The 22,838-nt window shown below is 50.0% G+C and overlaps 1 protein-coding gene across 1 annotated transcript in view; it reads right to left on the reverse strand.

Moving 5' to 3' along the window:
• Positions 1-26: 26 nt before the first annotated feature.
• The window catches only part of ZKSCAN2 (zinc finger with KRAB and SCAN domains 2), a 33,053-nt gene continuing 10,241 nt past the window's right edge, over positions 27-22,838 (reverse strand). Inside the window, exons 5-11 of the mRNA XM_038753360.1 lie at positions 16,702-16,793; positions 16,279-16,405; positions 14,759-15,457; positions 11,241-11,717; positions 7,310-7,801; positions 2,073-2,192; positions 27-1,911 (exon numbers count right to left, since the gene is read on the reverse strand). Of these exons, the coding sequence (XP_038609288.1) occupies positions 1,016-1,911; positions 2,073-2,192; positions 7,310-7,801; positions 11,241-11,717; positions 14,759-15,457; positions 16,279-16,405; positions 16,702-16,793 (2,903 nt within the window). The 3' untranslated portion in view covers positions 27-1,015. The remainder of the gene's footprint in view (positions 1,912-2,072; positions 2,193-7,309; positions 7,802-11,240; positions 11,718-14,758; positions 15,458-16,278; positions 16,406-16,701; positions 16,794-22,838) is intronic.

Consider the following 22,838-nt stretch of genomic DNA (forward strand, 5'->3'; position numbering starts at 1 on the left):
AACCAAGGAGCCGAACCTCTGAAATGACTATCTTAAGGTGCAAACTTCCTAACAAGCACCAAACTTGGAGGTTTCGCTTGGACAACAGTAACCAGGAGAGTTCAGAAGCAGGGGTGGGCACAAAATTCTACTTTATTCCGACAGAGGCACGGAGCAGACATTCCACTCGCTCTAAGGGGGCCGTGAGAAACTTGGAGGGTCCAGACAAAAACACCGAAGACAACTAAAAGAGCGGAACAAGTCCGTGAGACGAAGTTAAGAGAACTGAGGTTATTATGCTAGAGACGCGACGGTTAGGGGGTGACCTACATCTTTAGGGGAGGTTTTCAGAGGAAGGGGCCCAGCTGCTCTCCTTCTCTACCGAGGAAAGAACAAGAGGAAATGGGCTTCAACTACAGCACGAAAGACCTAGGCTAGACATACGGAAGAACCTCCTGACAAGGAGGTTTGTTGAACACTGGAATGGATTATTGAGGAAAGTTGCACAGTGTCCTAGGGATAGCTTTAAAAACAGGATCCGTAGCCAACGGTTGGGGATGGTTAGGACTACGGCTCTGCCGGGAAGCTGAGTCCCTCCCAGCCCTAGGAGGGTGTGACCGTGGTGAGGTCAGATTCACATACGAAGGAGGGGGAGACAACGCCGCCCTCGGCATTTCCGCCCCTCCGAAGAAGCACCTTTCACCCGCGCTTGGCCGGACGCCCTCAGTGCTGCGAGAATCAGTAATCCACCAGGCTCACCACGCCCGACAGAGTCGCCCGCTGAATTCACACGGGCCACCCGCCTTCCCCGTTTTACTGCCAGGGGAAGCCACGGCCTCCTGAGGAGCTGATTCAATGGCTCAGAAGCAGAGATGGGGCGCGATCCGGGTCTTGGCATTTCCACCTCCCTGGGGGAGTTTCGCTTCCGATCTAACAGAAGATTGGTTCCGGGAGAGCGGGAAAATTCTTAAGCCACGTGGGTGTCCTGAGCCGAAAGGTGGGATCTTCGTACTAAGGCGACCTCGACTAATTCCATCTACAGAGTCTCTCGCACTTTCAGGTTCTCTGGTGTGTAATTAGGTCTGGGCTGGGTCAGCAGCTTTTCCCTCACGTGGATTTCCCGGTGTTTGGAAAGAGCCGAGCTCTTACTGAAGCTTTTCCCACACTGAAGGCACGAGTACGGCTTCTCTCCCGTGTGGGTTCTCCGATGCTCTCGGAAGCGGGTGCAGTTGCTGAAGCTCTTCTCGCAGTCGCCACACTTGTACGGGTTCTCCCCTGTGTGGATGCGCCGGTGCGCGCTGAAGTGGGAGCTGTTATTGAAGCTTTTTCCGCACTCGCTGCATTTGTAGGGCTTCTCTCCCGTGTGGGTTCTGTGGTGGATGATAAGGCTGGAGCTCTGGCTGAAGCATTTCCGCACTCCGCTGCATTTGTAGGGTTTCTCTCCCGTGTGGATTCTCTGGTGGGCACCGAAGTTCGAGGAGTCGTTGAAGCTTTTCCCACAGTCCAGGCATTTGAAGGGTTTCTCCCCGGTGTGGATTCTCTGGTGTCTGATGAGGCTCCGGCTCCTACCGAAACATTTCCCACACTCGCTGCATTTGTGGGGGTTTTCTTTCTGGCGGACCATCGGGTGCACCATAAGGTGGGAGTTCAGGCCAAAGCCTTTTCCGTATTTGAGGAATTTAAAGGATTTCTCCCCCATGAAGTGTCTCTGGTGACCTATGACTTTCCCTAAATCTCTCTGCTGGGAAACGAGTCTCCCCAGTCTCTCTCCCGAGAGATTCCCCCATTGCTTCCCGGGTCTGCACTCGCTTTCGCAGTCTTTTCCCAGATCAGGGCGCCGGGGGACCGCACCTCTGGACCGTCCTGGTAGTGGCCCCTGCAGTTCCACGTCCTCAGAAATTTCCCGTTTGGGATTCGCCTTGCTTCCCACACCTAACAGAATGAAGAGACATTGCAGATTTTACCCACACTTTGGGCTCCGGGGAACGGAGAATTAAAGATAAGATGCTCAAACATCTAGCGCAGGAAGAGGAAAATCCCCGGGATCCCAGGTCTCCAAACTGAGATCTGATCAGACCTCATCCACTCCTCACCTGTATGAGCTCCTCTCGAGGCCTCCCGCTTGGAAGTCTGGACCTCTAATTTCCACAGCAGCTCTTTCCCACACTCCAGCCGGGTGCTCCCATCAGATTTGGGAACTGGAAGTCCTGTTCCTGGAGGTGCAAACAGGGGACAAGACAGTTCATTCTACAGTGTCCACTACCGTGACTCCCACCCTGCGGTACCAGAAACACGCTACTTGACCGAGGTTTCATTGAAGAGAAGTAGTGTTACCCTACTTCTGGAAAGAGCACGGGCCTGGGAATCAGAGGACCTGGGTTCTAATCTCGTCTCTGCCAAATGCTTGCTCTGTGACCTTGGGCAAGTCACTTCTCTGTGCCTCAGTTTCCTCAGTGGTAAAAAGGCGACGGAATACCTGTTCTCCCTCCTTCTTAGACAGTGAGCCCCATGTGAGACAGGGACGACGTCTGATCTAATCAATCAATCAATCGTATTTATTGAGCGCTTACTGAGCCCACTGTTGGGTAGGGACTGTCTCTATAGGTTGCCAATTTGTACTTCCCAAGCGCTTAGTACAGTGCTCTGCACACAGCAAGCGCTCAATAAATATGATTGATTGATTGCAGAGCACTGTACTAAGTGCTTGGGAAGTCCAAGTTGGTAACATATAGAGACAGTCCCTACCCAACAGTGGGCTCACAGTCTAAAAGGGGGAGACAGAGAACAAAACCAAACATACTAACAAAATAAAATAAATAGAATAGATATGTACAAGTAAAATGAATAGAGTAATAAATATGTACAAACATATATATATATATATATATATTTATATAATTAACTTGTACCTACCCCACTGCGCTTAGAACAGAGTTTGACAGATAGTAAGCGCTTAACAAATGCCACTAAAACAAAAACATGAAGGAAAACCGAATTAGAGATTTTTTGAGGGGGAGGGAGAATGGGAGGGGGCAGGTTTGAAAGCACTAACAGCCAACATTTTGGGTCTTTGGGTCATCATCGGAGATCTGGGATGAGCAAGTCAGGGGAACCTCACTCCAACAGTTTCTGGGGATCACTACTATTGCCTCCTTGGAGTGGGCACGTCTGCTTACTGACGGGAGGTTCCAGGCCCCTCCTAGGCTGGGAGCAAGATGGAATCGCAAGGGAAACGCTGAAACATTCTTCGGGAATCCCCAGAGACTTGAATAAAGCCTTGAGCCATTCTGGGGGAAGTGCTGGAATTTTCAGTACAGCTAAGGAGTGGCAAGGGTCAAGTGAAGAAGCTGGGAACATGGAGCAAAAATAATTCAGTCTGAATACTTCTAGCGAAGGGAAGTACCCCAACCTCGCTCTTTCCATAATAATAATACTAATAACGATGGCATTTATTAAGCGCTTACTATGTGCAAAGCACTGTTCTAAGCGCTGGGGAGTTTACAAGGTGATCAGGTTGTCCCCCGGGGGGCTCACAGTCTTAATCCCCATTTTACAGATGAGGGAACTGAGGCCCAGAGAAGTGAAGTGACTTGCCCAAAGCCACACAGCTGACAAGTGGCGGAGCCTGGATTTGAACCCATGACCTCGGACTCCAAAGCCCGGGCTCTTTCCACTGAGCCACACTGCTTCTCCTTACTAAGAGCTTAAGAGCTCCTTATGAGCTAGTTGAAATGCCCAGGTAGGCCAACCAAGAATACTTTCCCAGGATGGGACTTTTAGACTGTGAGCCCACTGTTGGGTAGGGACTGTCTCTATATGTTGCCAATTTGTACTTCCCAAGCGCTTAGTACAGTGCTCTGCACATAGTAAGCGCTCAATAAATACGATTGATGATGATGACAGGATGGCTTGGGAGGCAGGAAGACGATTAACTTCTCTGCTCAATTCCTTTATTTCACCTACCTTGGGAGATTATGTTTCCTCGCCCAAATGCTCCGAGGAAGACAGGTTGTCAATTTAATCCCAAACTGAAGAACTGGGAAGTGAACTGTGGGAACCCAAAGCCAATTTTTTTACGTTTCATTTTTGCCTACCTCTAGGAAAGTTCTCAGGAGCGAGAGGACCCCAGGGACTAAAAATAAAACAGGGGCAGGAGCTTCATTTCTGAGAACCTTGGAGAAGAGAGGTAAGACAGGCCTATGGTCTCTAAATTGTCCCCTGCGGTCAACCGGGAGGTCCCCAAGGACGGACTAATCTGTAGACCCATCCGACTGATGGGGATTGGAAGATTTTTTGTATATATGTATATATGTTTGTACATATTTGTTACTCTATTTATTTTACTTGTACATAGCTATTCTATTTTATTTTGTTAGTATGTTTGGTTTTGTTCTCTGTCTCCCCCTTTTAGACTGTGAGCCCACTGTTGGGTAGGGACTGTCTCTATATGTTGCCAATTTGTACTTCCCAAGCGCTTAGTACAGTGCTCTGCACATAGTAAGCGCTCAATAAATACGATTGATGATGATGATGGTCTCTAAATTGTCCCCTGCGGTCAACCAGGAGGTCCCCAAGGACGGACTAAGTTGTAGACCCATCCGACTGATGGGGATTGGAAGATTTTTTGTATATATGTTTGTACATATTTGTTACTCTATTTATTTATTTATTTATTTATTTTACTTGTACATATCTATTCTATTTATTTTATTTTGTTAGTATGTTTGGTTTTGTTCTCTGTCTCCCCCTTTTAGACTGTGAGCCCACCGTTGGGTAGGGACCGTCTCTATATGTTGCCAACTTGTACTTCCCAAGCGCTTAGTCCAGTGCTCTGCACACAGTAAGCGCTCAATAAATACGATTGATGATGATGATGATGATGATTTTTTGTACTCTGTTGGCCAGACGACCTCACACTATTTTAGATAAAACACCTGACACCTGAGTTCTGGGGGGTTTTAAGAGGGAAGGCAGGGGGAGGGAGTCACCCTGCCGGCACACGGGGACTGACCTATCAATTCTCAATTAGAGAATTAGAGAATCAGTGTGGCTTAGTGGAAGGAGGATGGGCTTGGGAGTCAGAGGTCGTGGGTTCTAATCCCGGCTCGGCCACTTGTCAGCTTGGACAAGTCGCTTAACTTCTCTGTGCCTCAGTTACCTCATCTGTAAAATGGGGATGAAGACTAAGAGCTCCACATGGGACAACCTGATTAGCCTGAAACTACCTCAGAGCTTAGAAGAGTGCTTGGCACATAGTAAGCACTTAACAAATACCAACATTATTCTTATTATTAATTCTCATTTTTCAACCCAAGAGGTGATAGAGATTCCACTCCCCCAGGACCCACACCAAAGGTTTGCAAACTAGTACAGTGCATTGAATTCAGCAGGCTCTCAATAAATGCCGTTGCACTTCTACTATTAAGAATAATAATAACAGTATTAGTAGTAATAGTACTATTAGTAATAGTAGTATTACTACTACTATTATTACTTATTATTATTATTACTACTACTACTACAATACCCAGCACACAGGAGATACTTAATAAATGATATTGGTGGTGGTGGTGATGATGATGATGATGATGATCATCAATCGTATTTATTGAGCACTTACTGTGTGCAGAGCACTGTACTAAGCACTTGGGAAGTACAAATTGGCAACATATAGAGACAGTCCCTACCCAACAGTGGGCTCACAGTCTAAGAGGGGGAGACAGAGAACAAAACCAAACATACTAACAAAATAAAATAAATAGAATAGATATGTACAAGTAAAATAAATAGAGTAATAAATATGTACAAACATATATACATCTATACAGGTGCAGTGGGGAAGGGAAGGAGGTAAGATGGGGGGGATGGAGATGGGGGGATGGATGATGATCAAAGAGGAGACAAACCCAGTCTATCCTTATCCAGGGCAGACTGCAACTTTGGAAGTGGATTCTTCCCAACTCTCTATTCCTTGGCACAGAGTAAATGAACACCACCATGGCTCCACTTTCAGGAGCACGGGGCACCCTCAGGAGTTGAAGCCTCGTACCTGGAAGAACTCTGCCAGACTTGTCAGCTGATTAACCAGCATAGACATAGAGTCTGAAACAAACTGGGGAGCTAACACTTGGAGTACGAGTTTGGAATGCGGCTCGGGGTTTTCTGTGGGTGGGCAATGGAAATGTGTATGCTGTTGGGATGAAAAAACCAAAAAACAAAAGCCAGGAGACTGGAGGGAAGTTGGCTGGGTGCTATCAAGTGGGGGGGCTTTTCCACATTGGCATAACCACATTTCAGGGCTCACAATACACGGCAAAAGGACGTACAATGAGACGGTCTTGGGTCCTAAACTGTCGGAAGCCAGAGGCCACCTCGCACGTGCAAAGTTGGAAGCCTGCTGCCAAGAATCTCAAGGAATCGTGAGCAAATTCAGAAACAAGGTGAATGGAAGTTGAACGGACACCCCAGACATTGGCTTATCTGAATGCGGACCTAACATAGGATATATAATTTCAAGGAAGAGGGAGGTGGGAAAGTGGGTGGAGAGAGGGGCGCATTTAAAATGATCCAAAGGGCTATGATAAAATCATCTTTAGAAGTTCAACGGCCTTTAGGCCCAAGTAGTAAGTTGGTGTCCAGTGTACTCATGAGAGGAGCAATCTGTCCCATTCTCCTTCCTCCTCACCACCCAGACCCAAGCCCCCCCTGGTTTATAAGTTCTCCGTTTTTATAAAGGTCCTAACGGTGGATGGGGGCACAGCTGGTTTGGGAGGGATGAATTAGGCCAAATGGGAACGTGTGGTGATGCCAAGGGGAAAGAAACCCAGCTGGGGACCACGAGAAAGCAAGAGCTTAGTACAGTGCTCACGCGCTTAGTACACTGCTCTGCACACAGTAAGCGCTCAATAAATACGATTGATGATGATGATGAGAAAGCCAGCTGCAAGGTGTGGGTTCACCCTTGGGTCCAAGCTGGAGGCAAATGGCTTGAGTCACTGTAAGACCAGCGTTGCCCTAGAAACTGTACCCGATCTGAACTGTATCCAGTGATGATGATATTTATTAAGCGCTTACTATGTGCAAAGCACTGTTCTAAGCCCTGGGGAGGTGACAAGGTGATCAGGCTGTCCCGCGGGGGGCTCACAGTCTTAATCCCCATTTTGCAGATGAGGTAACTGAGGCACAGAGAAGTTAAGTGACTTGCCTAAAGTCACACAGCTGACAAGTGGCGGAGTACGGTGGGGAATAGAGAAGAGAGAGGCAAGGGACGGATGGATGGACAAGACGGATTAGTGCCCGCTCGTCCGGATTGCTAGAGAGAGATTCTTACTGTTCGTGTTTTGGAAGAGCACCGGAGCCCTGGAGCCCTGAGGCTCTTGAGTCAACTCTTCAATCCCAATCTCGTCCCCGTCGGACTCCTCCGCCATGCCCTCTTCTGAAGCATCCTTCCGATCCCACGACCCCGGCTCTCGCTCGTCCGTTTCCCCACCACTTCCCCCTCGGCCAGGGGGAGATGTGGATTCCTCAGCAATGCCGGCAGAGGGGCCGGTGGCCTGGGTCCTCATCAGGGCGTCCATCTCCTCGTAGAAGGCGCAGGGCTCCAGCACGTGGCCGCTCCGGACCCGGCGGTAGCTCTTCTGGAGGCCTTTGAACTTGGTCCGGCACTGCTCCGCCGTCCGCAGGAAGCCGCACTCCCGGAGGCGCTCCGCCACCGCCCCGTACACCTGGCTGTTGCGGTGGACGGCCCGGAGGGTCTCGTAAAACCGAGTCTCATTCAGGATCGCCAAGAAAGTCTTGGTTTCCTCATAACCCCAGTGCACACCTGCCGATAGGAAAGTTCAGAGATGTCAGACCAGGGGGAAGTGAGGCACCAGGAATGGTGGCGGCCTCCCCTTCTATCACTGATCTGTAAAAGCTTTCTGAAAATGCCCAGGATCTCCTCTGATATCACCTAGCTTCATCCTTCTAGTTATCGTCCCATATCCTTGGGATATGGGATATGGGATATCGTCCCATATCCCTCCTACCATTCCTTTCCAAACTCCTTGAACGAGTTGTCTACACGTGCTGCCTAGAATTCCTCAACAACAACTCTCTCCTCGACCCCCTCCAGTCTGGCTTCCGTCCCCTTCATTCCACGGAAACTGCGCTCTCAAAGGTCACCAATGACCTCCTGCTTGCCAAATCCAATGGCTCATACTCTGTCCTAATCCTCCTCGACCTCTCAGCTGCCTTTGACACTGTGGACCACCCCCTTCTCCTCCACACGTTATCTGACCTTGGCTTCACAGACTCCGTCCTCTCCTGGTTCTCCTCTTATCTCTCCGGTCGTTCTTTCTCAGTCTCTTTTGCAGGCTCCTCCTCCCCCTCCCATCCTCTTACTGTGGGGGTTCCCCAAGGTTCAGTGCTTGGTCCCCTTCTGTTCTCAATATACACTCACTCCCTTGGTGACCTCATTCGCTCCCACGGCTTCAACTATCACCTCTACGCTGATGACACCCAGATCTATATCTCTGCCCCTGCTCTCTCCCCCTCCCTTCAGGCTCGCATCTCCTCCTGCCTTCAGGACATCTCCATCTGGATGTCCGCCCGCCACCTAAAGCTCAACATGTCGAAGACTGAGCTCCTTGTCTTCCCTCCCACACCTTGTCCTCTCCCTGACTTTCCCATCTCTGTTGACGGCACTACCATCCTTCCCGTCTCACAAGCCCGCAACCTTGGTGTCATCCTCGACTCCGCTCTCTCATTCACCCCTCACATCCAAGCCGTCACCAAAACCTGCCGGTCTCAGCTCCGCAAGATTGCCAAGATCCGCCCTTTCCTCTCTATCCAAACCGCTACCCTGCTAATTCAAGCTCTCATCCTATCCCGTCTGGACTACTGCACTAGCCTTCTCTCTGATCTCCCATCCTCGTGTCTCTCTCCACTTCAATCCATACTTCATGTTGCTGCCCGGATTATCTTTGTCCAGAAACGCTCTGGACATATTACTCCCCTCCTCAAAAACCTCCAATGGCTACCGATCAATCTGCGCATCAGGCAGAAACTCCTCACCCTGGGCTTCAAGGCTCTCCATCACCTCGCCCCCTCCTACCTCACCTCCCTTCTCTCCTTCTCCAGCCCAGCCCACCCCCTCCGCTCCTCCGCCGCTAATCTCCTCACTGTACCTCGCTCTCACCTGTCCCGCCATCGACCCCCGGCCCACGTCATCCCCCGGGCCTGGAATGCCCTCCCTCTGCCCATCCGCCAAGCTAGCTCTCTTCCTCCCTTCAAGGCCCTGCTGAGAGCTCACCTCCTCCAGGAGGCCTTCCCAGACTGAGCCCCTTCTTTCCCTCTCCCCCTCGTCCCCCTCTCCATCCCCCCCGTCTTACCTGTATATATATATATATATATATATACACCCAACTTCCTTCCCCACAGCACCTGTATATATGTATATATGGTTGTACATATTTATTACTCTATTTATTTATTTATTTATTTATTTTACTTGTACATTTCTATCCTACTTATTTTATTTTGTTGGTATGTTTGGTTCTGTTCTCTGTCTCCCCCTTTTAGACTGTGAGCCCACTGTTGGGTAGGGACTGTCTCTATGTGATGCCAATTTGTACTTCCCAAGCGCTTAGTACAGTGCTCTGCACATAGTAAGCGCTCAATAAATACGATTGATTGATTGATTGATTGATCCTCTCTGCTAATCCCCCGGGGCAGACGTTTTCACTCCCCATCCTGCGTCTCCCACTGTGCTCATCTTCTTAAACGCAAATAATCGGCCTTGGATCTACCCCGAACCTCCCCTCAAAGTCGTTCAAAGTCTTTCCTCTTGTAAAAACTCGTGTCTCTTCCCGGTATCCCTATGAGGCGTGTATCACTCTCCTGAAAAGGGCAGAGGCAGAAAGTCAGCCAGGTCAACAGCAGATCCAGCAGGTCTCCCGACTGCCAATCCAGTCAGTCAGTCGTATTTGTTGAGTACTTACTGTGTGAAGAGCACTATACTAATAATAATTTGGTATTTGTTAAGGGCTTATTATGTGCCCGGGACAGTACCAAGTACAGGGATAGATACAAAATAATTGGGTTGGACACAGTCCCTGTAAACTCACCATGGGCAGGGACCGTATCTGCTAAGTATGTCGCGTCGTACTCTCCCGAGTGCTTAGTACAGTGCTCTGAACATAGAAAGGGCTCAATAAATTCAACTGATTGATTGATAGGGCTCACAGTTAAGCGCTTGGGAGAGTACAATACAACAGTTAAGTGACTTGGCCAAGGTCACAAAGCAGGCAAGTGTTCCCTACCCACAAGGAGCTTACAGTCTAGAGGGGGAGACAGACATTAATCTAAACAAAGAAATTACAGATATGGATGTAAGTCCTACGGGGCAGAGGGTGGGGGTGAATAAGGGGTACCGATCCAAGTGAAAGGGCAATGCAGAAGGGAGAAGGAGTAAGGGAAATGAGGACTTAACTGGGGAAGGCCTCTTGGAGGAAATGTGACTTTGGGGACAGGGAATGTGTCTATTTATTGTTATAGTGTACTCTCCCAAGCCCTTAATATAGTGCTTTGCACATGGTCAGTGCTCAATAAATACAGTTGAATGAACAATTAAAGGAATGAGTGAAAAAGGCCTTGAAGACGTGGAAAGTCTGTCAGATATGAAGGGGGAAGGAGTTCCAGGCCAGGAGCAGGATGTGGGTGAAGGCTCTGCACACAGTAAGCGCTCAATAAATATGAATGAATGAAGGGTCAGTGGTGAGGCGGGCGATACGGAGGGCCAGTGAGTAAGTTGGCAGTCAAGGAGCGAAGTGGGCGTGCTGGCTTATAGCAGAAAATCAGTAAGGTAAGATAGACTGTGAGCCCACCGTTGGGTAGGGACTGTCTCTATATGTTGCCAACTTGTACTTCCCAAGCGCTTAGTACAGTGCTCTGCACATAGTAAGCGCTCAATAAATATGATTGATGATGATGATAGACTGTGAGCCCACTTTTGGGTAGGGACTGTCTCTATCTGTTGCCAACTTGTACTTCCCAAGCGCTTAGTACAGTGCTCTGCACACAGTAAGCGCTCAATAAATACGATTGATTGATTGACTGATTGAGGGGGCAAGATGATCGAGTGCTTTAAAGCCAGTGGTAAGGAGTTTCTGTTTGATGGGCAGGTGGATGGGCAGTGTGTATAAATACCCCCACCAAGTAAGCCAACTCCCTGCGGGTGGGGGGGAGACACAGACAGACACACACACACATGTAACATGTACCACTCAGGCTCTGGAACAGGGTTGGAGCTCCAGGAACATCAGGCTCTTCAAAACCCATTCCTTCCCCGTCAGAATCCTCCCCCATGGCTTCGGCAGGCTCCTCAGGCTCCCAGCCCCCAGGCTCCTGCTCGTCCGCATCAACACCGCTTCCCCCTTGCCTCAGGGGACGGGGGGACACCTCCAGGGCATCCCTGGAGGGGCCCGGGGCCCGGGCATTCATCAGGGCGTCCATCTCCTCGTAGAAGGCGCAGGGCTCCAGCACGTGGCCGCTCCGGACCCGGCGGTAGCTCTTCTGCAGCCCTTTGAACTTGGTCCGGCACTGCTCCGCCGTCCGCAGGAAGCCGCACTCCCGGAGCCGCTCCGCCACCGCCCCGTACACCTGGCTGTTGCGGTGGACGGCCCGGAGGGTCTCGTAAAACCGAGTCTCGTTCAGGATCGCCAGGAAAGTCTTGGTTTCCTCATAGCCCCAGTGCACACCTGCCGATGGGAGAGAAAGTTCAGAGACGTCAGGTCCAGCTGGGGGTCGGCGGGCGACGGACACTCACGGGCGGCTCCCCAAGCGTCGTGGTCAGCTTTGCGGTCGCTGTTACCCGGAAAACTTCACAAGATTTGGCTTCTGTCAGATTACTGGAAAAGAAGGAGGGTCCAGTGGAAAGAGCCCAGATCTAGGGAGTCTGGAGACCCGGGCTCTAGCCTCGCCCTCTCCGCTTACTTGCGTCGTGACCTTGGCCAAGTCACTTAACTCCTGGGTGCCTCAGTTTCCTGACCCATGAATGGGCGATGAAATACTTGGTTTCAAACCGTGGAGCAGAGGCCAGAGAAGCTTGCGGCTTCATCGTGGTTTTAGCTGTCGTTTTGATAAAGAGGCACGAACACTAGACAGGACGTTGAGTCTGGGGTGCACAGACTACCGAATGCAGATGGGCTAAAAGAAAAGAAGGGCCTGAGGTGGGGCCCTGAGGGGGAGGGAGAGATTACGGTCCCTCTCTGATGGAGGGGGACGCTGAAGCTCAGGGCTGAGGTACCACTCTTTGCATGAATGTGCACACATTCATATTCTTTTTTTTTCCCCTCTCTCTCTCTTCTCCCCTTCCCCTCTAGTAAACTCTCCATCTACTATGGCCCAGAGCAGCTGAGAAGCAGCATGGCCGTAGGGGAAGGAGGACGGACCTGGGAATTCATTCATTCATTCATTCAATCGTATTTATTGAGCGCTTACTGTGTGCAGAGCGCTGTACTAAGCGCTTGGGATTTATTGAGTGCTTACTGTGTGCAGAGCACTGTACTAAGCCCTTGGGAAGTACAAGCTGGCAACATACAGAGACGGTCCCTACCCAACAACGGGCTCACCGGGCTCACAGGCCCTGGGTTCTAATCCTGGCTCCGCCACTTGCCTGCTGCGAGACCTTGGGCAAGTCACTTCACTTCTTTGTGCCTCAATTACCTCATCTGTAAATGGGGATCAAGACCTTGAGCCCCATGTGGGATGGGGATTTTGTCCAAACTGATTATCGTGTAGATAGATACCCTGGCGCTCGGAACAGTGCCTGACTCACGGCAAGCGCTTAACAAATACCATAATTAGAGAAACATTCTTACCACTTGGGTTTTGGAACAGGGCCGGGGCCCCAGAGATTTCGGGTTCCAGGCCCGGCTCAGAGCTGAGGCACCACTCTTTGCGTGAATGTGCATGCATTCATATTCTTTTTTTTCCTCTCTCTCTCTCGCTCTTCTCCCCCTCCCCTCTACTAAACTCTCCATCTACTATGGCCTAGAGCAGCTCAGAAGCAGCATGGCTGTGGGGGAAGGAGGACAGACCTGGGAATTCATTCATTCATTCATTCATTCATTCATTCAATCATACTTATTGAGTGCTTACTGTGTGCACAGCACTGTACTAAGCCCTTGGGAAGCACAAGCTGGCAACATACAGAGATGGTCCCTACCCAACAACGGGCTCACCGGGCTCACAGGCCCTGTGTTCTAATCCTAGCTCCGCCACTTGCCTGCTGCGAGACCTTGGGCAAGTCACTCCACTTCTTTGTGCCTCAATTACCTCATCTGTAAATGGGGATTAAGACCGTGAGCCCCATGTGGGACGGGGATTTTGTCCAACCTGATTATCATGTAGATAGATACCCTAGCGCTCGGAACAGTGCCTGACTCATAGCAAGCGCTTAACAAATACCATAATTAGAGAAATATTCTTACCACTTGGGTTTTGGAACAGGGCCGGGGCCCCAGAGATTTCGGGTTCCAGGCCCGGCTCAGAGCTGAGGCACCACTCTTTGCGTGAATGTGCACGCATTCATATTCTTTTTTTTCCTCTCTCTCTCTCTCTCTCTCTCTCTCTCGCTCTTCTCCCCCTCCCCTCTACTAAACTCTCCATCTACTATGGCCTAGAGCAGTTGAGAAGCAGCATGGCTGTGGGGGAACGAGGACAGACCTGGGAATTCATTCATTCATTCATTCATTCAATCGTACTTATTGAGTGCTTACTGTGTGCACAGCACTGTACTAAGCCCTTGGGAAGTACAAGCTGGCAACATACAGAGACGGTCCCTACCCAACAACTGGCTCACCGGGCTCACAGGAATCACAGGCCCTGGGTTCTAATCCTGGCCCCGCCACTTGCCTGCTGCGAGACCTTAGGCAAGTCACTTCACTTCTTTGTGCCTCAATTACCTCATCTGTAAATGGGGATTAAGACCGTGAGCCCCATGTGGGACGGGGATTTTGTCCAACCTGATTATCGTGTAGATAGATACCCTGGCGCTTGGAACAGTGCCTGACTCATAGCAAGCGCTTAACAAATACCATAATTTGTTATTACAAATACCAGAAGGCCCTACTGAGAGCTCACCGGCCCTACTGAGAGCTCAGCTCCTCCAGGAGCACCTGTATATATGTATATATGGTTGTACATATTTATCACTCTATTTATTTATTTATTTATTTATTTATTTTACTTGTACATTTCTATCCTACTTATTTTATTTTGTTGGTATGTTTGGTTCAGTTCTCTGTCTCCCCCTTTTAGACTGTGAGCCCACTGTTGGGTAGGGACTGTCTCTATGTGATGCCAATTTGTACTTCCCAAGCGCTTAGTACAGTGCTCTGCACATAGTAAGCGCTCAATAAATACGATTGATTGATTGATTGATTCCCAGACTGAGCCCCTTCCTTCCTCTCCCCCTCGTCCCCCTCTCCATCCCCCCCATCTTACCTCCTTCCCTTCCCCACAGCACCTGCATATATGTATATATGTTTGTACATATTTGTTACTCTATTTATTTTACTTGTACATATCTATTCTATTTATTTTATTTTGTTAGTATATTTGGTTTTGCTCTGTCTCCCCCTTTTAGACTGTGAGCCCACTGTTGGGTAGGAGGGACTGTCTCTATATGTTGCCAATTTGTGCTTCCCAAGCGCTTAGTACAGTGCTCTGCACATAGTAAGCGCTCAATAAATACGATTGATGACGATGATGATGATAATTAGAGAAACGTTCTTACCACTTGGGTTTTGGAACAGGGCCGGGGCCCCAGAGATTTCGGGTTCCAGGCCCGGCTCTTCGAGGCCCATCTCATCCCCGTCGGACTCCTCCGCCATCACCTCCCGGACGGCCTTCTCGGGCTCCCAGCCGCCGGGCTCGTCGGGGCCCGCGCTGCTTCCTCCGGGCCTCAGGGGAGACGCGGCCTCCTCCGGGACGTCGGCGGGTGGGGCGTTGGCAGAGTTGAGCAGGGCGTCCATCTCCTCGTAGAAAGCACAGGGCTCCAGCACGTTGCCGCTCCTCACTTTCCGGTAGCTCTTCTGGAGGCTCTTGAACTTGGTCCGGCACTGCTCCGGGGTCCGCAGGAAGCCGCATTCCCGGAGCCACTCCGCCACCGCCCCGTACACCTGGCTGTTGCGGGGGCAAGCCCGCAGGGTTTCGTAAAACCGAGACTCTTTGAGGATGGCCAGGAAGGTCTTGGTTTCCTCGTAGCCCCAGTGCACTCCTGCAATTTTCTCGTCCTCCAAGCCCCACTGCTGCTGCTGATCTCTCCAGGTCTTCCCTTCCCTCCTCGTCGGCGGGTGGTCGTGGCGGCCCCGCTTCTCCCCGGCGTGGCCGCCCCTCGGGAACTCCCTCTCTTTGGAGCCCTGGAGGGCCGCGGCCCAGGGCTCTTCCCCTCGTTCCAGCCGGGAGGTGACGTCGGCGGCGGGAACCTGAAATCCTGACCGTGAGGAAGCAGAGACGACGACGTGGTTCACGCTGTGACGGAGAACTCCCCCACTTTGCCCAGATCCTTCCTCTACGTGGTGGGAGAGGGGAGTATTTGAGGGATGGGGAGTAGAGTGCCCTGGACCCCCTCGGGCAAGGTCAAGTGGGAGAAGATACGGGGCAGGACGGCAGCGAAGCTCGGCAATTTGTTCATCTGCCACTTGTCAGCTGTGTGACTTTGGGCAAGTCACTTAACTTCTCTGGGCCTCAGTTCCCTCATCTGTAAAATGGGGACTAAGACTGTGAGCCCCACGTGGGACAACCTGATAACCTTGTATCTTCCCCAGCACTTAGAACAAGTGCTTTGCACATAGTAAGCGCTTCACAAATACCATCATCATTATCATTATTATTATCTGTGACTACTAATCCGGGTACCCGCTGAGCAGAGAGGAAGGGGAGGGTGGGATTTGGCAAGTGGAAGCATCCCTCAACTCTCAACCAATCGCATTAATTGAGCTCTCACTGTGTGCAGAGCACTACGCTCTTGGGAGAGTACAATATAACAGAGTTGGCAGGCACGTTCCCTGCCCGCAACAAGCTTACGGACTAGAGTTACGACGAGTTTACAATCTCACCTCCCTTTGCGAGGCCCTGGGGTTGGGACTGGGCTCAGATTTCCAAATCACATCCTCCACCCAGGGAGAGGCAAGAAGGGCAGAGGAGGAGGAGGAAGAAATTCTTCTTCCCTTCCTCAAAGGGATGTCCTCACCTTCTACGGAGTAGAAATGAGGCTCAGGGCCCCCCGCCTCCGAGTAGGGAAAGGGTGCTTACCCAGCGGGACAACGGTCCCATAGTTCTCCTGCACGACACCCCGATGGCGATCTCTGTGAGCCGGGATCGGACGGCCCCACTTCTCGTGGGAGAGACACCGGGTCAGCTCTGCTTGCGTCGCCGGTCCCTGCAAACATCACAGACACCTGCTACTGCTGAGAGAACGCCTTCGTTTCTCCTGCGATGGGCAGCAGGGATCGGCACGTGGCAGGAAGGATCCGGGGGAGAAGACTGGAGGCGAGGCTAATCAGAAGGGCAACCGAGTGCTAGGTGAAGGAGAGGAGACCTACAAGCGGATCCAAGGTGGAGGGATGGTGGTGGTGGTGGTACTATGGAGCAGAAAAGCCCGGAGGACAGGGCACAGGGTCACCCTTGGGCAGCAGGGTCCACGCTTTCAGGGGGGCTAAGGGTGGAGCGGCTCACCTGGGCCCCAGCAGTGAGGAGTGAAGCCATCATTTCCTGGTCCCTGGTACTTCCTTCCTCGGGGAGGGCCGGAACCCAAGGGGCAGGCAAAGCTAAAGGGTGAGAAAGAAGCCATTAGCAATCAATCGCATTTATTGAGCGCTTACTGTGTGCAGAGCACTGGACTAAGCGCTTGGGAAGTACAAGTTGGCAACATATAGAGACAGTCATCATCATCAATTGTATTTATTGAGCGCTTACTGTGTGCAGAGCACTGGACTAAGCGCTTGGGAAGTCCAAGTTGGCAACATATAGAGACAGTCCCTACCCAACAGTGGGCTCACAGTCTAGAAGGGGGAGACAGAGAACGAAACCAAACATATTAACAAAATAAAATAAATAGAATAGGTATGTACAAGTAAAATAAATAAATAGAGTAATAAATATGTACAAACATACATACGTATATACAGGTGCTGTGGGGAAGGGAAGGAGGTAAGATGGGGGGATGGAGAGGGGGATGAGGGGGAGAGGAAGGAGGGGGCTCAGTCTGGAGAGGAAATGGGACACTTGGAGGAAGAGTGAGATGGTTGCACACAGTAAGGGTTCAATCAATACCACAGATTGATTGATTGTTTCCCTCCTTGACTCAATCTCCCTCCCATCTCTTGTATTGTCATAGTTGAAACTGAACACACAAACACACACACACTTACAGACACAGATGCAGACACACACACACACACACACACACACACACACACACAGCTTCCATCTTCCAAAATAAACTGACCTATCCAGGTGTGTGGGTGGGGCTGAATCAATCAATCAATCAATCGCATTTACTGAGCGCTTACTGCGTGCAGAGCACTGTACTAAGCGCTTGGGAAGTACAAGTTGGCAACATACAGAGACAGTCCCTACCCAACAGCGGGCTCACAGCCTGGTCCTCGGCCTGACCATTTCCCCTCTCCTCCTCACACACAGCAGTCACAACAACTGTGATTAGTACAGTGCTAAGCGCTTAGTACAGTGCTCTGCACCTAGTAAGCACTCAATAAATACGATTGATGATGATGATGTGCCAAGCAGTGCCCTGCGGGAGATGCCCGGTCAGACACAGTCCGTCCCACACGGAGCTCACGGTCTAAGTAGGAGGGAGCGTGGCCTTGGCGGTGGAGCCCGGGCCTGGGACTCCGAAGGACCTGGGTTCTAATCCCAGCTCTGCCACTGGTCTGCTAGGGAAACTCGGGCAAGTCATTTCACCTCTCTGGGCCTCGGTTACCTCGTCCGTCAAGTGGGGATTCTGACCGTGAGCCCCATGTGGGACGTGGATCGTGTCCAACTTGACTAGCTTGTCTCTTCCCCGGCGCTTAGTACGGTGCTTGGCACAAAGCGAGTGCTTAACAAGTAGCATTAAAAAATAAAAGGGAGAACAGGTATTGAATTGCCATTTTACAGATGAGGGAACTGAGGCACAGAGGAGTTAAGTGACATGCAGGCAAGCAAGTGGCAGAGCCAGGATTGAAGCCCAGGTCTTCTGACTCCCAGGTTCATACTGGGGACAATTGTCACGCTCAGGCCTCAACATCATCATCATCAATCGTATTTATTGAGCACTTACTATGTGCAGAGCACTGTACTAAGCGCTTGGGAAGTACAAATTGGCAACATATAGAGACAGTCCCTACCCAACATTGGGAAAGACAAAAGAAAACAGCTCATAAAGGCTGACCCAATACATCTAGTTCACTCGTCCCGTTCTTTCACCTCTTCTGCAATCTCCCGTTTCCTCTTGCTTTTACGACAACTTCCAGAGGGAGCTCCGACCAGCCACTCAAGCCCAAAAGGTCTAAAACCAAACTCATCTTCCTTCCCAAATTCATTCACTCATTCAATCATACTTATTGAGCGCTTACGGTGTGCAGAGCACTGGACTAAGCGCTTGGGAAATCCAAGTTAGCAACAGATAGAGACGGTCCCTACCCAACAACGGGCTCACAGTCTAGAAGGGGGAGACAGACAACAAAACATGTGGACAGGTGTCAAGTCACCAGAATAAGTGAAAATAAAGCTAGATACACATCATTAACAAAATAGAATAGTAAATATGTACAAGTAAAACAGAGTAATAAATCTGTACAAACATATATACAGGTGCTGTGGGGAGGGGAAGGAGGTAGGGCCGGGGGTGGGGAGGAGGAGAGAAAAAAAGGGGGCTCAGTCTGGGAAGGCCTCCTGGAGGAGGTGAGCTCTCAGGAGGGTTTTGAAGGGAGGAAGAGAGCTAGCTTGGCGGATGTGTGGAGGGAGGGCATTCCAGGCCAGGGGGAGGACGTGGGCCGGGGGTCGACGGCGGAACAGGTGAGAACGAGGTACAGTGAGGAGGTTAGTGGCAGAGGAGCGGAGGGTGCGGGCTGGGCTGGAGAAGGAGAGAAGGGAGGGGAGGTAGGAGGGGGCGAGGGGATGGACAGCTTTGATGCTGAGAGTGAGGAGTTTTAGCTTGATGCGTAGGTTGACTGGCAGCCACTGGAGATTTCTGAGGAGGGGAGTAGCATGCCCAGAGCATTTCTGCACAAAGACGATCCGGGCAGAATCTTGAAGTATAGACTGAAGTGGGGAGAGACAGGAGGATGGGAGAGCAGAGAGGAGGCTGATGCAGTAATCCACTCCTCCGCCGACCTTTCCCATCACAGTCTCCACACCACCCTACCGACCCATCCCTGAAGCCCACAAATTGGTATTGCCACTGATTCCTTGCTCTCTTTCACTGAAAAACCCCACGCTTTTTTCCCTGCATAACCTTTCCAGGATCCACTCCCTCCTTTCCAAACTACCATACTCTGGTCTAGGCACCGGCCGTTTTCCAGCTAAATTACCATAGCAGCCTCCTTCCAGTTTTCCCCGTTTCCTGGCTCCCTCTCCTCTCCAGGTGACTCTTCATTTAGCTGTCCTGTACCATTAGGCTATCCAACAGTTTTCCTCAAGACATTCCAGTCATTCGGACACATCCCATCCAGAAACAGTCTCAAATCCAGGGCCACAGCCTCAAGATTCATCCCTCTGGAACCTTAAGCTTTTTCTGATCAATCAATCACTGAATGGTACTTACTGAGAACCTATTATTTAAAGAGCTCTGTACTGAGAGCTTAGGAGAGTACATTACAACAGAGCTGGCAGACCTGTTCCCTGCCCAAAATGAGCTGCATGTAACAAAGTGATCACATCATCCATATCTCATTCCCCCTCCTTAACTCACCCCAGAAGACACCAAACTCTCTTCAAGGAAAAGGGGATGTTCTGAGGGGGTGTATGTCAATAAGTGGAATTAATTGAGCACTTACCGTGGGCAGAGCACCATACTAAGTGCTTGGGAAACTACACTGCAACAGAGTTGGTAGACGTGATTCCTCCCACAGGGAGCTTACAATCTGGCGGAGATGGGGACAGATATTAAAATAGACTAGGGACAGGGAAAATAGTGCAGTCTAAGAATATGGGCCTGGGGTGACTACCAGAGTGCTTAAGGGTTACACAACCAAATACAAAGTTGACACAAAGGGTAGGGGAGGGGAGGAGAAATAAAGGGCTTAGTCTGGGAAGGTCACTTTCTCTCTTTTACCAACTTGGAAGACAGAGTCAGGTGATAGAAACCACCCACACCAGCAAGAAATAACTCACGGATTGGAAAGGGCGGTCAACTAGCCAACCAATAACAACTTACAGTGATCTATTCAGTTTTTTTAAGACAAGATTGCCCCTTTTAAGTTACAAGCAGGAGACGGTCTCATTGAGTAAAAAGGTGATTTGTGGAGAAATAAGGGTAACTTTGATGAAAGATAAACCACTCTGGAGGTGGCCACAAGCAGATCATCCAGCTGCCTAAAAGCAAGCTAAGCATGATATGGTCTGGGCTGAAAACTTGAGTTGGTTGCTTGTCTCTTGTTTTGCCAAAGGAAAACAGGAGGCCAGAATTATAGTGCAAATGGTGTAATTTACCACAAGAGAGTACAAACTGCACTCCTAGGGAGAATTAAATCGACAGGGAGGATTTAAAGGAAGTCAAATAAAACCGAACTCTGAGGCTAGGGATGACTTGTGATCACAGCGGCCGCTAAACACATTATCTATATACGACACCATACTGATTTTCCATGGTAAATAGGCCATTTCCCCAGTAGATGGGCCTCTTCCCTTCATTTGTTTTCAATGGCCTGCCTACAGTCTCTCTCTCTCTCCCCCCACAACCGTCTCTCTCCCTCCAATAACAGCTGGGCTGCTAGCACTTGCTTCCCCTGACGGCTGGATACCATCTGGGAAGCGATTCCGCAGGCAGTGTTTCCAAAGGGAAAACGTAAAATGCCGAGTGTGTTTTTAACACCTCAGGGCAGGGGAAGTGAGGGCTCACCAGATGGATTTGTCTTTCATTCAGGAAGGGCCTGGCTTTCCTGAATGGCCTGGCAGAAGCCCCGGCAATAGTGCTTTACTCCATCAGTCCGCTTCCGTATTGTAGAGTTCCCACAGGCCTGTTATGGAGACTGGAATCACATTTCCTTCCAACCCTGCTGAAGGTGTGGGTGAGGGAATGTATTGCTAGTACACCGCTACATTGTACTAAGGCTCCTCATGGACAAAGATCATGTCTACCCACTCTATTTACTGGATTCTCTCAAGCGCTTAGTACAGTTCTGTGCACGCAGTAAGCGTTCGATATATAGCACTGATTGAATGACAGTACACAATGCAAGATGGGGAGGACTTGTGAATAGGCACCCGGTGTATGGATCAAGAAACTTTCAGCTACAGAGTAATGGTAAGACTGAGGTCGGTACACACAAATTCCGCAAATGGCAACAGGCACGCTCGTTTAGCCTACCCATCAGTTTGGGGCTGGTGAGCTCAAGAAGGTAATAATAATAATAATGATGGCATTTATTAAGCGCTTACTATGTGCAAAGCACTGTTCTATGTGCTGAGGCTGGAGAAGTTGTTTCTGAGTCAGGGTTAGGATGTACTTTTTAACACCCGGACTATTTATCTAGCAGACTACTAAACGATAACACGTTAGGGCCTAAACACTTTGTGGACTTACACTCAGTTTTCAACTTCAACATTCCCATTTTTTAGCAGAGCAGCATGGCCTGGTGGAAAGAGCTCAGGCCTGGGAATCAAAGGACCCGAGTTCTAATGCTGGCTCCGCCACCTGTCTGCTGGGGAACCGTGGGAAGTCAGGTAACTTCTCTGTACCTCGGTCCCCTCATCTGTAAAATGGGGATTAAGACTGTGAGCCCCATGAGGGCTGTGTCCAACCCGATTGCCTTGTATCTACCTCAGCCCTCACTAGGAGCCTTACTAGGCCATGCTACTTCGACTGTGAGCCCCATTTGGGACGGGAACTGTCCCCAACATGATTAACTTATCTATCCCAGTGCATGACACATAAGTGCTTAAATACCATCATGGTTTTTTCAGTAGGCCAATGGTCTGAGAAGCAGCATGGCCTAACGAAAAGAGCAATCAGAGGACCTGAGTTCTAATCCCAGCTCCACCACGTCTGCTGTGTGACCCTGGGCACATCCTCTCTGTGTCTCAGTTTCCTCATCTATAGAAAGGAATCTGCTCTTCCCAACTCTTAGACTGTGAATTCCGCATGGAATAGGGTCTGTGATCTGATTATCTGGTGCTTACCAGAGCATGTAGCACAGTGCTTTGGCCCACAGTAGGCACTTAATATATTCCTCACCCATCTCCCTGTTCTGGGAATCTGGTGCTGTAGCCTAGTGAAGTCCAAATGACAAAGAGAGTCCATCAGACTTGTCTGGTAATAAGGGTATCTATTGAGCACCCACTGGTGCAACGCACTCATTCATTCATTCAGCGCTTAGAACAGTGCTTTGCACATAGTAAGCACTTAACAAATGCCATTATTATTTATTTATTATTTTTTATTATTATTCATTCAATCGTATTTATTGAGCGCTTACTGTGTGCAGAGCACTGGACTAAGCGCTTGGGAAGTACTGATCGGCAACATAAAGAGACGGTCTCTACCCAACAACAAGTTCACAGTCTAGAAGGGGGAGACAGACAACTAAACAAAACAATGCACTGCACTAAATGTTGGAAAAGTACACTAGAAGCTTAAGACATTTCCTGCAATT

Source organism: Tachyglossus aculeatus, chromosome 11 (assembly GCF_015852505.1).
Source record: "Tachyglossus aculeatus isolate mTacAcu1 chromosome 11, mTacAcu1.pri, whole genome shotgun sequence".
In the NCBI taxonomy this organism is placed as follows: Eukaryota; Metazoa; Chordata; class Mammalia; order Monotremata; family Tachyglossidae; genus Tachyglossus; species Tachyglossus aculeatus.